The sequence below is a fragment of the Dama dama genome, chromosome 2 (genome assembly GCF_033118175.1).
Source record: "Dama dama isolate Ldn47 chromosome 2, ASM3311817v1, whole genome shotgun sequence".
Classification (NCBI taxonomy): Eukaryota; Metazoa; Chordata; class Mammalia; order Artiodactyla; family Cervidae; genus Dama; species Dama dama.
In genome coordinates this window covers 4,808,234-4,820,924 of record NC_083682.1, presented here as the reverse complement: position 1 = coordinate 4,820,924, position 12,691 = coordinate 4,808,234, and the positions used below count along the sequence as shown (strand labels likewise).

At 49.2% G+C, this 12,691-nt stretch overlaps 1 protein-coding gene and 1 non-coding gene across 2 annotated transcripts in view; one reads left to right on the top strand and one right to left on the bottom strand.

The window, feature by feature from the left end:
* CPT1A (carnitine palmitoyltransferase 1A) overlaps positions 1 to 12,691 on the bottom strand; it is a 58,335-nt gene that overhangs the window by 27,104 nt on the left and 18,540 nt on the right. Inside the window, exons 3-7 of the mRNA XM_061161901.1 lie at positions 10,100 to 10,239; positions 5,302 to 5,473; positions 2,682 to 2,783; positions 1,573 to 1,710; positions 234 to 311 (exon numbers count right to left, since the gene is read on the bottom strand). Coding sequence (XP_061017884.1) covers positions 234 to 311; positions 1,573 to 1,710; positions 2,682 to 2,783; positions 5,302 to 5,473; positions 10,100 to 10,239 — 630 coding nt within the window. The remainder of the gene's footprint in view (positions 1 to 233; positions 312 to 1,572; positions 1,711 to 2,681; positions 2,784 to 5,301; positions 5,474 to 10,099; positions 10,240 to 12,691) is intronic.
* On the top strand, positions 6,075 to 6,181 carry LOC133041059 (U6 spliceosomal RNA). The gene has a single exon (XR_009689119.1). It is a non-coding gene; the product is annotated as a U6 spliceosomal RNA (small nuclear RNA).

Genomic DNA, 12,691 nt, shown 5'->3' with positions numbered 1-12,691 from the left:
CAATCCAGATTCCTCTGCAGCAGCTCGGTGGGCACCCTGGAACCTCATTGGAAATACAAAAGGACCTCCAGGGGGCCCTCCGCTGTGGACGGCAGGTCCTGGGGGGGGTGAGGCCTTGGGTGGGGGAAGCAGGGCCAGGGGAGGCCCAGCGCATCCCCAGGCAGCCTGCGGGGCCGGGACGGGCCACCCTGGGGCCTGGTCTCCACCGGATGCCGTGGGCCCGCGGGACTCACCATCGCAAAGTAGTTGCTGTTGACCATCAGCGGCCCTCGTCCTCGGAGGTAGATGTACTCCTCCCACCAGTCGCTCACCTGTCAGGTGCAAGCAAGAGAGACCAAGACTTAACCAGGCTGCCTGGGACGGGCGTGGGCGCCGAGGGTTGAGGGAGGGCACATTTACAGCATTTCTCTCTCTCAGGGTCAAGTCAGCCCCGGTGAGACCACATGCAAAACAGTGGGCGCCGGAAGATGGTTTTATTCAAGTCAAGCATCAGCTACAGGGTACATCACCTTCATTTCATAGACGGTTTAAAAAAAAAGAAACACCAAATGGGAAAGAAATGATAAATGTCTGGCTGCTCTAACATTTCTTAACAGTCAACACCACCAGTAACTGTCCACAGACTGCCTCTCCCCTTCTGCTCCCTGCTTGGAGCCCCCCCAGGGCCACGTGTCCTGTCTTCCCAGCATCCCCCAGGAGGCCAGCGGTCTCGTCCTAACCACACCCACAGCCTTCGGGACCCGAGGACCACCATCCTTCCACTTTGTGTAAGAAAGTACATAAACACACAGAACGGTGCCCACCTAAGAATCTAAGTACCTGTGAAAACGTTCACAAACTCAACATACCGTGTAACCAGCGCAGGATCACAACCTGACGTGACCTGCCTCACCCACCCTGGACTCTGACTGCTCTCTCTGGTCGGGACTCGCCCCAAGGCCACGCCCCTGGTGTGCCCCACCCACCAGCTCTGTCTGGATCACACCTTCTCTTCCACCCTCTTGTTCTTTAGTCACCAAGTCGTGTCCGACTCTTTGTGACCCCATGGTCTGCAACCCTCCAGGCTTCCCTGTCCTCCACTGTCTCCTAAAGCTTGCTCAAACTCATGTCCATTGAGTTGGTGATGCCATCCAACCATCTCATACTCTGTCACCCACCCCCTTCTCCTCCTGCCCTCAATCTTGCCCAACATCAGTCTTTTCCAATGAATCGGCTCTTTGCATCAAGGTGCCAAAGTATTAGAGCATCAGCTTCAGCATCAGTCCTTCCAATGAATATTCAGGGCTGACTTCCTTTAGGATTGACTGGCTTGATCTCTGTGCTGTCCAGGGGACCCCCAAGAGTCTTCTCTAGCACCACAATTCGAAAGCATCAATTTTTTGGCGCTTAGCCTTCTTTATGGTCTGAGTCTTCCACACTAGCTGTTCCTCAAACCTCAACTCCTCTGCCTGTTTCATCCACCACTTGTGTCTCCTTCCACTCGCCATACGTAGGGAAGCTCAATTGGCTCAGGAACAAATTATATTCCTACACAGAATTCCACCAAGAAAAACAGCATGTTTGTATACTCACATAATTGGTAGCCCACCAGGATTTTAGCTTCAAATACCACTGCAATCTCGGTCCCAGATTGACGGCAAAATCTTGTGCCAGAGCCGTCATCCGTGTAAATTCTCCTTCCTTCATGAGAGGCTTCACAGATTCCAAGTACTGGGGTTAAGTGAGAAAACATGAGCCCAGCTAAAATAGAAGGTTTCTTTCCTTATGCCTTAGAAAAAGGCTAGTCTTCACTCAAGTTAGCTAACTTCAATACTAAAGGATGTTTTACATCAGGGATAACTCAACAACTAAACTTTTGGGGGGACATCGCCAGCGGTCCAGTGGCTAAGGTTCCGAGCTCCCAGTGTCAGGGGCCTGGGTTCGACTCCTCGTCAGGGAACTAGGTCTCACCTACTGCAACTAAGAGTGTGCATGCTACAACTATAAGACCCCACAGGCTGTAATTAAGACCTGGAGCAGCCAAATTAATTAATTAACTATATTTTAAAAAGACAAACTTTTTTGTCCTTTTACTGGCATGCACGCTCCTCAGATCTTGAATCAGCACAAAATCACCAAAGTGGACTCTAGACTGACAAGATCAAGATTCGGTCAACAATGAGCTTGTAATGTGTGGGGTTTTTCTCCATCATCTGATCCTTCGTAAGAGCTTTGTTCTCACCTAGGCTATGAAGGTGCCAATGAGATGGGTCGGGGGGGGGGGGGGCGGCGCTCTGAGAGCCTAGGGTGGGACTAAAGGCTGGTGCTTAGGACCCCAGGACGGGAAGGAGGAGCCGGAAAAATGACAGGGACGGGGAATGTCATATCACCAAGCTGAGGCCAGGCCACCAGTTGAGAATTTTCAGGGCCCCCACTTTGATTCGCTCTGGTCCTTGCAGGTAGGAGGAGGCAGGTAGCAGTTCATGGACCTCAACAGCATCAACAGTGTATTTTTTGGCTGCACCAGGGGGCATGAGGGATCTTAGTTCCCCGAGCAGGGATAGAATCCAAACCCCTTGCTGTGGAAGCTCAGAGTCTTAACCACGGGACCACCAGGGAAGTCTCATCAAGTCATAAGCCTTGATCGCAAAGATGCCGGGGTTCAGGGCAGGTGTTCTGGAGGGAGCGTGAAGCTGACCTACCCTGCTGACGGTGTCCTGGACAGCTGGGACGGGCAGGCGCGGCAGAGACGTCTGGAAGCTGTACAACATGGGCTTTCGGCCTGAGAAGATCTTGACCATAAACTAAAAAAAAAAGAAAAAAGGTATGTTCTGAAAGACGACATTGTGTCAAAGACCCAAAACCAGTTTTTCAGGGTACATGACTTGCCAACTGGTGACTGATTCTCCACTGCAGTTCATCTCCTCCAGTCCATTTTTTGCCCCAACCCTCGCAGGCCTCAGCAAACAGCAAACCCCAAATAAAACCCAGGGTGAATGAAGCTCTGTGTCTGAGATAGTCCTGCCCTGTCCAGGAGGTGCCTTTCCCTGGGTACCCTGACACGGGGTCTGATTGCACTTCTGCACAAGGGGATTAAGTTCCATGTGCCTACTTCTGCAAGGCCCTCGGTTTCCAGATTGGCACTGGGGGCTGGGTGAGGGGCCTGGACCCAGAAGCAAGCTCAGGAGAGGCAGTGGGACCCTCTGGTCATTGACAAGTCTGGTGAAGGGCACACACTTGCCCCTGCTTAAGTCTGGAATGATCTAAATATGGTCTAGCAATTGGTCACCTCATGCTGACCTGACTTCAGAGAATTTCTGGGGCTCAGGTCACCTCATGCTGACCTGGCTTCAGAGAATTTCTGGGGCAGGGGAGGGGGGGTGCTGTGATTCTTGATGCTGAAGAGCAGGTGGGATTCAACTGAACACCAGCTATGATGGTCACCCTGGTGCAGGTCATTTCTCTTGCTTAATAAAGTGTGGATATCACCTCAGAATCTCTCCTGGGAGTTAAATTCTATTTCTCTGGAAATCAGAAATCGTACATGCAAGCAACAGCAGGAAGTCTGGGAAAGAGGAAAGGTGTGGTATGGTGGGCTCTGGCATGGGGATGCCCACCCCTTTCAGGAGCCCCAGGGGGTGGCAGTCAGCCACAGGTAGAGGTATCACTGGGTGAGATAAGGACAAATATCCATGCACACGGCAGGTCAGTGACTGCTGGACTAAGGACCAAGGTGAGCTGGTGAAACGTACCAGAAGCTAAGGGCGAGTCAGGGTGTCCTGGTCTCAGCTAGGGAAACCATTTACTGCCCGAGTTAGTCAGAAAGGCTACAAAGAAGTAGATGGAAGGTACTTGTGTTTGACGGGTGCCCTAGATGACAAACCCAGCAGACATCAACACCAGATATTCAGGATACACTAATTAAAGGAGACGAGTCCCCGGCCCAAGCTCATGAGTCACAGTGGGTCAGACTTCTCTGGCAATTACAGGGCGACGCTCAAGTACCAAGGGGACTGTATAGCACAGGGAACTCTACGCAATACTCTGTAGTGACCTATTTGGGAACAGAACCTAAAAAAAGAGTGGATATATGGATATGCACAGGCTTTCCAGGTGGCTCAGTGGGTAAAGAATACACCTGCAACGCAGGAGATGCAGGTTCAATCCCTGGGTTGGGAGGATCCTCCGGAGGAGGAAATGGCAACCCACTCTAGTAACTACTCTTGTCTGGAGAATCCCATGGACAGAGGAGCCTGGTGGGCTATGGTCCATAGGGTTGCAAGGAGTCAGACATGACTGAAATGACTGAGCCCACACACACACGTGTATGCATAACTGATTCACTCTGTTATATACCTGAAACTAACACAACAGTGTAAATCAACTAGACTTCAATAAAAATTAATTCTAAAAAATTCACCAAGGGGAAAAGGCCCAGTGAGGACCCTTCTTGCAGAAGAGAAAGTCTCCCACACCAGACACCAGGCTGAGTGGGTGAACAAGACTCAGAAGGACATATCCTGGGTAGTCTCAGGGGTCCGTGGAACCGCAGAAGCAGCAAGGAGGGAGGGGGGCTGCCAGGGGCTGGGGGACACAGGGTGGGGGTTGTAAATCAAGTTGACTTACACTTCTGCGTTAGTTTCAGGAGTTCGGCATAGTGAATCAGTCACCCATATATATGTGTGGGTGTGTCCCTTAAAAGGGACAAGGTTTCAGTTACAGGACATAACTATGTTCTGTTTGGTTAGGGTTTTTTTGCTTTTCTTTTTCTGTTTTCCTTTTCGGGCCATACCACTGGGCATGTGGAGTCTCAGTTCCTTGACCAGGGATGGAGCCCACAGCCCCTGCAGTGGAAGTGTGGAGTCTCAACCACTGGACTGTCCAGGGAACTCCGGAAAAAAGTATGTGCTAGACACTGAGAATGGAACAAACAGTCCTTCGTCAGACCTTACACATTTGCTGAGAGGGTGAAGCTTAGGTTAAATGCTCTTACATTCAAAGGCAAAAGGCATGGGTGGGGCCCAGGGTTCAAGGAGGGCGGGGTGGATATATTAGTGACTTTGGTAGAGATGAGGGTTTCACAAGTGTATATTTATCTCCAAACACATCAAGCTGTGAAACACCCACGGCTGTGACTATGTTAGGCAGTTTTAGAATCATCTACCAGGGAGCTCCCCGGCAGTTCAGCGGTTAAGACGTGGGTTTTTCACTGCCATGGACTCAGGTTTGACCCCTGGTTGGGAACTAAGGTCCTACAAGCCTCGAGCCACGGCAGAAAGAAACAGAACCCTCCCCACCAGCTGCGTGCTGGGGCAGCATTACCATCCAGATCTTGGTGGTGCGGCTCAGCCTGCCGTGCTGGCCGAACATCCAGCCGTGGTAGGACAGCAGCACTTTCAGGGAGTAACGCATGGTGACAATGAGGGCCACCCACAGGCCCGTGCCGAAGATGACGCCGCTCACCACCTTCTTGGTCTGGCTGGACATGCAGCCACTGCCGAGACAAGACCAGACAAGCCACGGGTTCATCAGCGAAGGAAGCCACGGACCCCAAGCCTGATCAGAGAGAGGGGGCCACCCGTGTTAACCTGATTCTCCCAAGACTCAGCCATCTTTCTTCTGGATGTGAGAGGAACCAGCCCCATCTGCTTTGCTGGTCCTCAAAACAAACCCAGGCTAACGGGCATAATCAGGGAAAACAGCTTCCTCCAGGTCCAAGTAGGATGAGGAAGTCAGGGGTGAGGCACTGGCTCGCCCATGATGGGAGCTACGCCCCAGACTGACGACTGACCTGTGTTCTCGGCTGGGAGCTGGCTGCAATTCTGCGCCTTCCATTCCTGCTACTCAAGATGTTTTTCCCCTAAACATACCTTTGCATTTCATCATGACAAATAAGAAATGCAGGTCACTTGACAAAACTATTACTTCAACTATTTATATCAAAAGAGCTTGTTTTTGATCTGGGCAGGAACATTTATCATGAACACAGGTAGAAACTGATGCTGTAAAATGATCACTCAAAAACTTAGAAAATATTTTTATTTGCTAGGGAAAGGGATGTAGATAGGAAAGTGATCTGATGAAGATGGGACTTAGTGCTCGCTTCGGCAGCACATATACTAAAACTGGAACGATACAGAGAAGATCAGTATGGCCCCTGCGCAAGGATGACACGCAAATTCGTGAAGTGTTCCATATTTTTAAGTTTGATCATTTGGTTAAAAAAAAAAAAAAGATAGGACTTAAAAAATGAGAAGAAATATAGCCACTCATACACCTTTGTGGGCTGTAGTTTTAGTTGTTTTGAAAAACCACAAAATATTCACAAAATAAAAATAACTTAAATAACAAATGTTGATGAGGATGTGGAGAAAAAAGGCAACATTTATGCACTGTTGGTGGGAATGGAAACTGATGCAGTCACTATGGAAAACAATATGGAGATTCCTCAAAGAAATTAAAAATAGAACTACCATATGATCCAACAATTTCACTTCTGAGTATTTATCTGAAGGAAATGAAATCACTCCGTGTTCACTACAGCATTATTCACAACAGACCAGACATGGAAACTTAAGTGTCCATGGACAAATGAATGGATAAACAAGAGATGGTACTAATATGGAGTGATACAATGGAATATTATTCAGCAAAAAAAAAGAATAAATCCTGCCATTTGTGACAATATGGATGGACCTTAAGGACATTATAGCAAGTGAAATAAGTCAGACAGAGAAAGACAAATACCAGATGATATCACTCACATGTGGAATTTAAAATAGGACACAAATGAACTTTTTAAAAATGAAACAGAAACAGACTCACAGACATAGAAAACTAATACATATACACATTCCTGAATCATGGTGCTATACACCGGAAACTAACACAACATGGAATATTAACTATACTTCAATTAAAAAAAAAGTTAAAAAAAGAAAGGCATATACTGTATGGTCTCACATGTGAAATCTAAAAAAATATATATTTTTTAAATTTGTAACTATATTGGGTGATGGATGTTAACAAAACTTGTGGTAATCATTTTGCAGAATATATGTATCAAATCATTATGTTGTACACCTAAGAACTGATGTTTTCAAACTGTGGTGCTGGAGAAGACTCTTGAGGGTCCGTTGGATTGCAAGGAGATCAAAGCAGTCAATCCTAAAGGAAATCAGTCCTGAATATTCATTGGAAGAACTGATGCTGAAGCTCCAATACCTTGGCCACCTGATGCGAAGAGCCGACTCATTAGAAAAGACCCTGATGCTGGGAAAGACTGAAGGCCAGAAGAGAAGGGGGCGGCAGAGAATGAGATGGTTGGATGGCATCACTGACTCAGTAGACATGAGTTTGAGCAAATTCCGGGAAACAGTGAAGGACAGGGAAGCCTGGACATGACTGAGCAACTGAACAGCAACGAGCAAATGATGGATTTGGCATTTTCTATATGTACACCTACAGGCACTTCAACTGAAAGCATTAGCAAAAAAAGCTTTCTGTTATACATTGTGCCCCTTCTAAGGCTGCAGGGGGTGGGCCACCCAGAGGTTGGGGGGAGGCCGAGACTTCAGGGTGTTGGGGATCCTCTCCAGCAAGAATATGCAGAACAGCCCTTGACCCTTGACCCTGGGAGCTGCTGGTCCCTTAACCTGGTCTTTCTAAATCTGGGTCAGGGATGGCCCAGTTTACTGCAATTGGCTTAGAATGATGAAGAAACAAATCTTATAAAGACTCAGATTAGAAAGGGCTTTAAATAGCCAACACTTCTAAATATAATCCAGTGTAAAGAAATGACCCAAGGTCCGGAGTAAATTAAAAAGTGTGTTAAACCCAAGCAAGCAGGGATGCAGAGATGAGCTGTCTATGGTGGGGGTAGGCCTGTGGCTCTCCGGAAATAGAGGGCAGAGACATGTGCAGGGTGATGAGAGAGAGACGGAGTCCCTGCTCGGGGACCCTGCTGGGACTCCCGGAGTGGGGGGGCGGCCAGGCAGACCAAGGAGTCTGGCAGGTGCGAAGCCCAGGTGTGCGTTCCCCACGGGGACGGGTTTGTACCCAGGGCCTCGAAGATGCTGATAAAGGTGTGAGCCAGGGTTCCGAGGCAGCTGGGGGCTGTGGGTGACTCAGCGCATCACACTGGCTGTCAAGCATCCCAGGGCCTGGTGAACAGGAGCAGCTGTTGGCAGTGAGGGGCACTAGCCCAGACAAGGGAAGATTCAGACCTTTCCGTGAAAAGTGCTTAATCCTTTCTTTACTGTCATCAGAATCAAACTCGGCCCTGCGCCGTGAGCTTTCTTTTATGTCACATTTTGCCACTTTATTTCCCTGTCCTTTTCTGAAGGCAACATTGAAATCCAAACAACTGACTTAGTAAAGGGCCCAGAAATTCATCTGTTTATCTTGGGCCCAACCCCAACATTGAAGCTACTGCCCAGAGACTCGGTGGACACACCTGGGCTACAATCCGTCCCCCACCTTCCTCACAACTCCTGACTCCAAAAGCAAAGCTCAGGAATCCCCTCGTGGTCCAGTGGTTAACACTCTGCCCTTCCACCGCAGAGGGTGCAGGTTTGATCCCTGGTCAGGGAACTAAGATCCCACCTGCTCCAAGGCACGGTCAAAAAATGAAGAAAATTTTTAAAAACTAAAAACAAAAAGCGAAAGCCCAAACATGGGACGAGGACTTGGGGATTATCATTTCTCTAGTCACAGACCTAAAATGTTCACCAGTGCAAACAAGCAACACACAAACAGGATCAAAGGTCTGGCTTGGGACAAGCCACAGCCAAGGTGGAGTCCTTTTCAACCAGAAAACAGAAACAGGTGTCCCAGGGGAATTCTCTTGCAGTCCAGTGCTTAGGACTCAGCACTTCACTGCTGAGGGCCTCGGTTCTGTCCCTGGTCGGGGAACTAAGATCTCACAAGCCTTACGGCATGGCCCAAAGAATAAAAATGTGTCTTTCAGAGCTGCAATCACAAAGAGTGTAATGGAGGGGGGTGGGGTAGGCTTAGCACCGTGTGGATCCCATCACTGGGTCCCTCAAACGCCAATGATGCAGAGGTGCTGTTCCCACCTTTGTTTGGCAGGAAGGTTCTCTTCGGGGAGGCTCAGGGCCTGCTGAAGGGAGCACGGGGGTCTGAGGTACCACACAGAGCTGGGTCTGGAGCCCAACCTCCCCATTTCCTCTCCATGACTCTGGGCAGGAATCCACGTCTTTTTTTTCTCACTATTTATTTGTGAATTTATTTGGCTGCACCAGGTCTTGGTTGTGACATGCGGGATCTAGTTCCCTGACCGGGGATTGAACCTGGGCCCCCTGCATTGAGTCTTAGCCACTGGACCCACAGGGAAGTCCCAGGAAGCTGCAAGTTTGAGCATTTCCTCACTTTACATCAGAGAGCCCAGTGAGAGAGGTCAGGGCAGCGCAGGGGCCACGGGGCAGGAGATGATTATGGGAGCCAGGGTCACCCCCAGGGCCGGAGGGAAGAAAGGACATCAGAGGTGCTCCACAGAGACCCTCGCGGGCACGGCCAGCACTCCCGCATGAGGACCCAGGCGCCGCACGCCTTGAAGGAAAAGTGTCACCCAAAGGCGTCTCCAGGCCAAATCTCACGATATTAAAAAAAAAAAAAAAAGCCTATTTTCAAGCTCTTAGAAATCTACAGTCACTAGGATAGAGTGATGAGAGTCCCTCCCCAGCTTCTAAGTCACTCAGACAAGGAGTTGAGCGGCTGAAGTCTCTCCAGAACCCTCCATAGCAGTCAGCTCTCGGAGTCCCAGAACTCCAGGATGGCCCCCCGTACAAGGAAGACAGCATGTCTGGAACCAGTGCCTGGGACAAAATTTGTTCTGAGGACCCCCTGGCCAGGCTAAGGGCAGAGGCTGCTCTTCACACACCTGGGATTCTGAGAAAGAGTGACAAGGGACCCCAAACTCCCCAGGGGACCTTCATACCAGTCCAGGACATGGGGAGAAAGCTGTCGTGAGAATCATAGCAAAAGCCTCAAAGAGAATATCCAGAACAGACCGTCATGACGTTTGAAAAGACAGAAAAATGGCAGCAACAAAAAAGTGAGTCACTCCCTAGACCCTTTGAGATTTGAGAGGCTTACTCACGTCGTGTCCAGGGTCCGATTGATCTTAGCGATTATTCCCAAAGAGGGGTCGATCTTGGCATACATTGTCGACATCACGCCCACAACCACGATGAGCCAACTGGAGGGACTCGCCGGGTACACGCCAGTGATGATGCCATTCTGGAAACAGACACAAGCGCCATGAGCCGTGCCCCTCCTGCTGGCGGGGGGTGGGGTGTGAGCTGGCAGGCGGTGGAGAGGGTGGGGGATGCACACACTGACGGCTAAACAACCACGCTGTTGCTACTGGCGACGCTTCCCAGGGCCTCCAGGCTCAGCGGCTCAACTTCTGCCCAGCTCCTTCCCTTCCTCTACTTCTGGGCCAAAACTCTCCCTGAAACAGTCTCCCTGAAGAGCAACCCCAGGACGTTAGAATCACCTGAAGCAAAGTGTTAGTCACTTGGTTGTGTCTGACTCTGTGACCCCATGGACTGTAGCCCGCCAAGCTCCTCTGTCCATGGAATTCTCCTGGCAAGAATATTGGAGCGGTGGCCATTCCCTTTGCCAGGGGATTCTCCTGACCCAGGGATCAAATCTGGGTCTCCTACTGTGGCAGGCAGAGTCTTTACCACTGAGCTACCGGGGAAGCACGTGAGTCAAAACCTTCTCGAAAATCGTCTCCCTGGAGAACGACTCCAGGACATGAACATCACTCTAGGTTGGAAGCCTTAAGTTAACATACCCATTCCTTAGCTCCCCTGAGACTGACTCAGGACACTGCCCACCATGACATCCTCTCCCCAACCTGCTGCATCCAGGATGCCCCGAGACCCTCACTCTCAGATCAGCCCTCTTGCTGCTTCTGAATCAGACACTGCTTAACCCGAGGTATTAATATTTTACAAGACCTCACTCCATGGCCAGAATCTCCCAAAAGATGCTTCAGCCAAAGCCCTGCAACAGCCCCTTAAAAAAAAAACAATGTAGCCGGGGAGAAGGGGTAGGAAGAAATAAGACCTCAAAATGCAAAATGTTGACAGTTGTGGAAATGAGCAATGTGACTTTATTACAGCGGTGTGCCTTTATTATTTACTTTTGTGTATGTTTCAAGACTTCCAATTAAAAAAAAAATCATACCGAAGTCATGTTAATAAGAGATTGGTTTGACCAAGACAACGGATTAAAAACATTCTCAGATCTTTACTGAATTTTCTTAGGAGAGACTACCATGTTATTCCCATTATTGAGAGGTATGGAAGATTTTAAACAAAGCAGTTGGGGGTGAGGGGCAGGGGCAGGGAGGGGGGGCCTTCTGGTGTTCTCTGAAGTTCTCTGAAATGTTCTTATAAAATAAAGACACATTAAATGGTAATGGGGGAAAGCAGTTTCTAGATAAATGGTCTCCACTCTCCACACTCCCCACCCTGCAGCAGCTCTGCCAGCCTTGCCCCCCGCCCCCTACCCCTGCCCCTAGGTCCCTGAGGAAACCACGTGGTTAGGAAGGTACAAGGAGCTCCCAAGGTCAGGGGCGCAGAGGGCACGTCTCCCTGCAGGTGGCGCCCTCCTTCACTTTGAAAGGGTCACAGCAGCTGGGGCCTCAGGCAAAAGACTGTACCTGATGCCAAGAACTGACTCATTGGAAAAGACCCTGATGCTGGGAAAGACTGAAGGCGGGAGGAGAAGGGGATGACAGAGGATGAGATGGTTGGATGGCATCACCGACTCAATGGACATGAGTTTGAGCAAGCTCTGGGAGTTGGCGATGGACAGGGAGGCCTGGCATGCTGCAGTCCATGGGGTCACAAAGAGTTGGACATGACTGGGCGACTGAACTGAACTGAAGTGAACCTGGGCCCCAGGACCCTCCAACAGAGCCAGGGGACACCTGTCCAGCCAGGCCAGGTCTCCCTGGTCCTTGCTCCCACCCACTCCAGTTCGGGGGCCTTTCTCAACAGCCCTCCTCTGAGCTGCCCTCTGAAAGGAAAAGGACATCAAACCCAGTTTCGTTGGGGAATGGGGAGTGGACACTTTTGATACACTTTCAACTTGTTTGAATTTTTTTAAACATGCATTTGTCCTTCTGTGACTTTCATTTTTTCATTACTGGCAGTGAGAAAAGAGAACCCTGGAGACTTTTCCCAGCACTATCTCTCTCAACAGCAAAATTGAGGAAGTTTCAAGCGAAGAGTATGTGCATATTCACGACTTCTGTGATTTTTAAAATAAGATGAATTAAAAACAAGGCACATCAGACTTCCCCGGCCATCCAGTGGTTAAGACATCGCCTTCCAATGCAGTAGGTGTGGGTTTCATCCCTGGTCAGGGAATCAAGATCCCCCAGATGCCGCCAGTCAAAAACCCAAAGACATAAAACAGAAGCAATGTTGGAACAAATTATTTCAATAAAGACTTAAGAAAAATGTCACTCTGCTGACCTATATGGGAAAACAATCTTAAAAAGAGTGGATATTTGTATGTGTATAACTGACTCACTTTGCTATACACTTGAAACAACACAACACTATAAATCAACTATACTCCAGTAAAATTTAAAGAAAACAAGACACATGGTTAAAACAGTGAATAAAGGTCCACTCTTGCCAGTAAACAGAACTGAGAACTTTGCATTTGC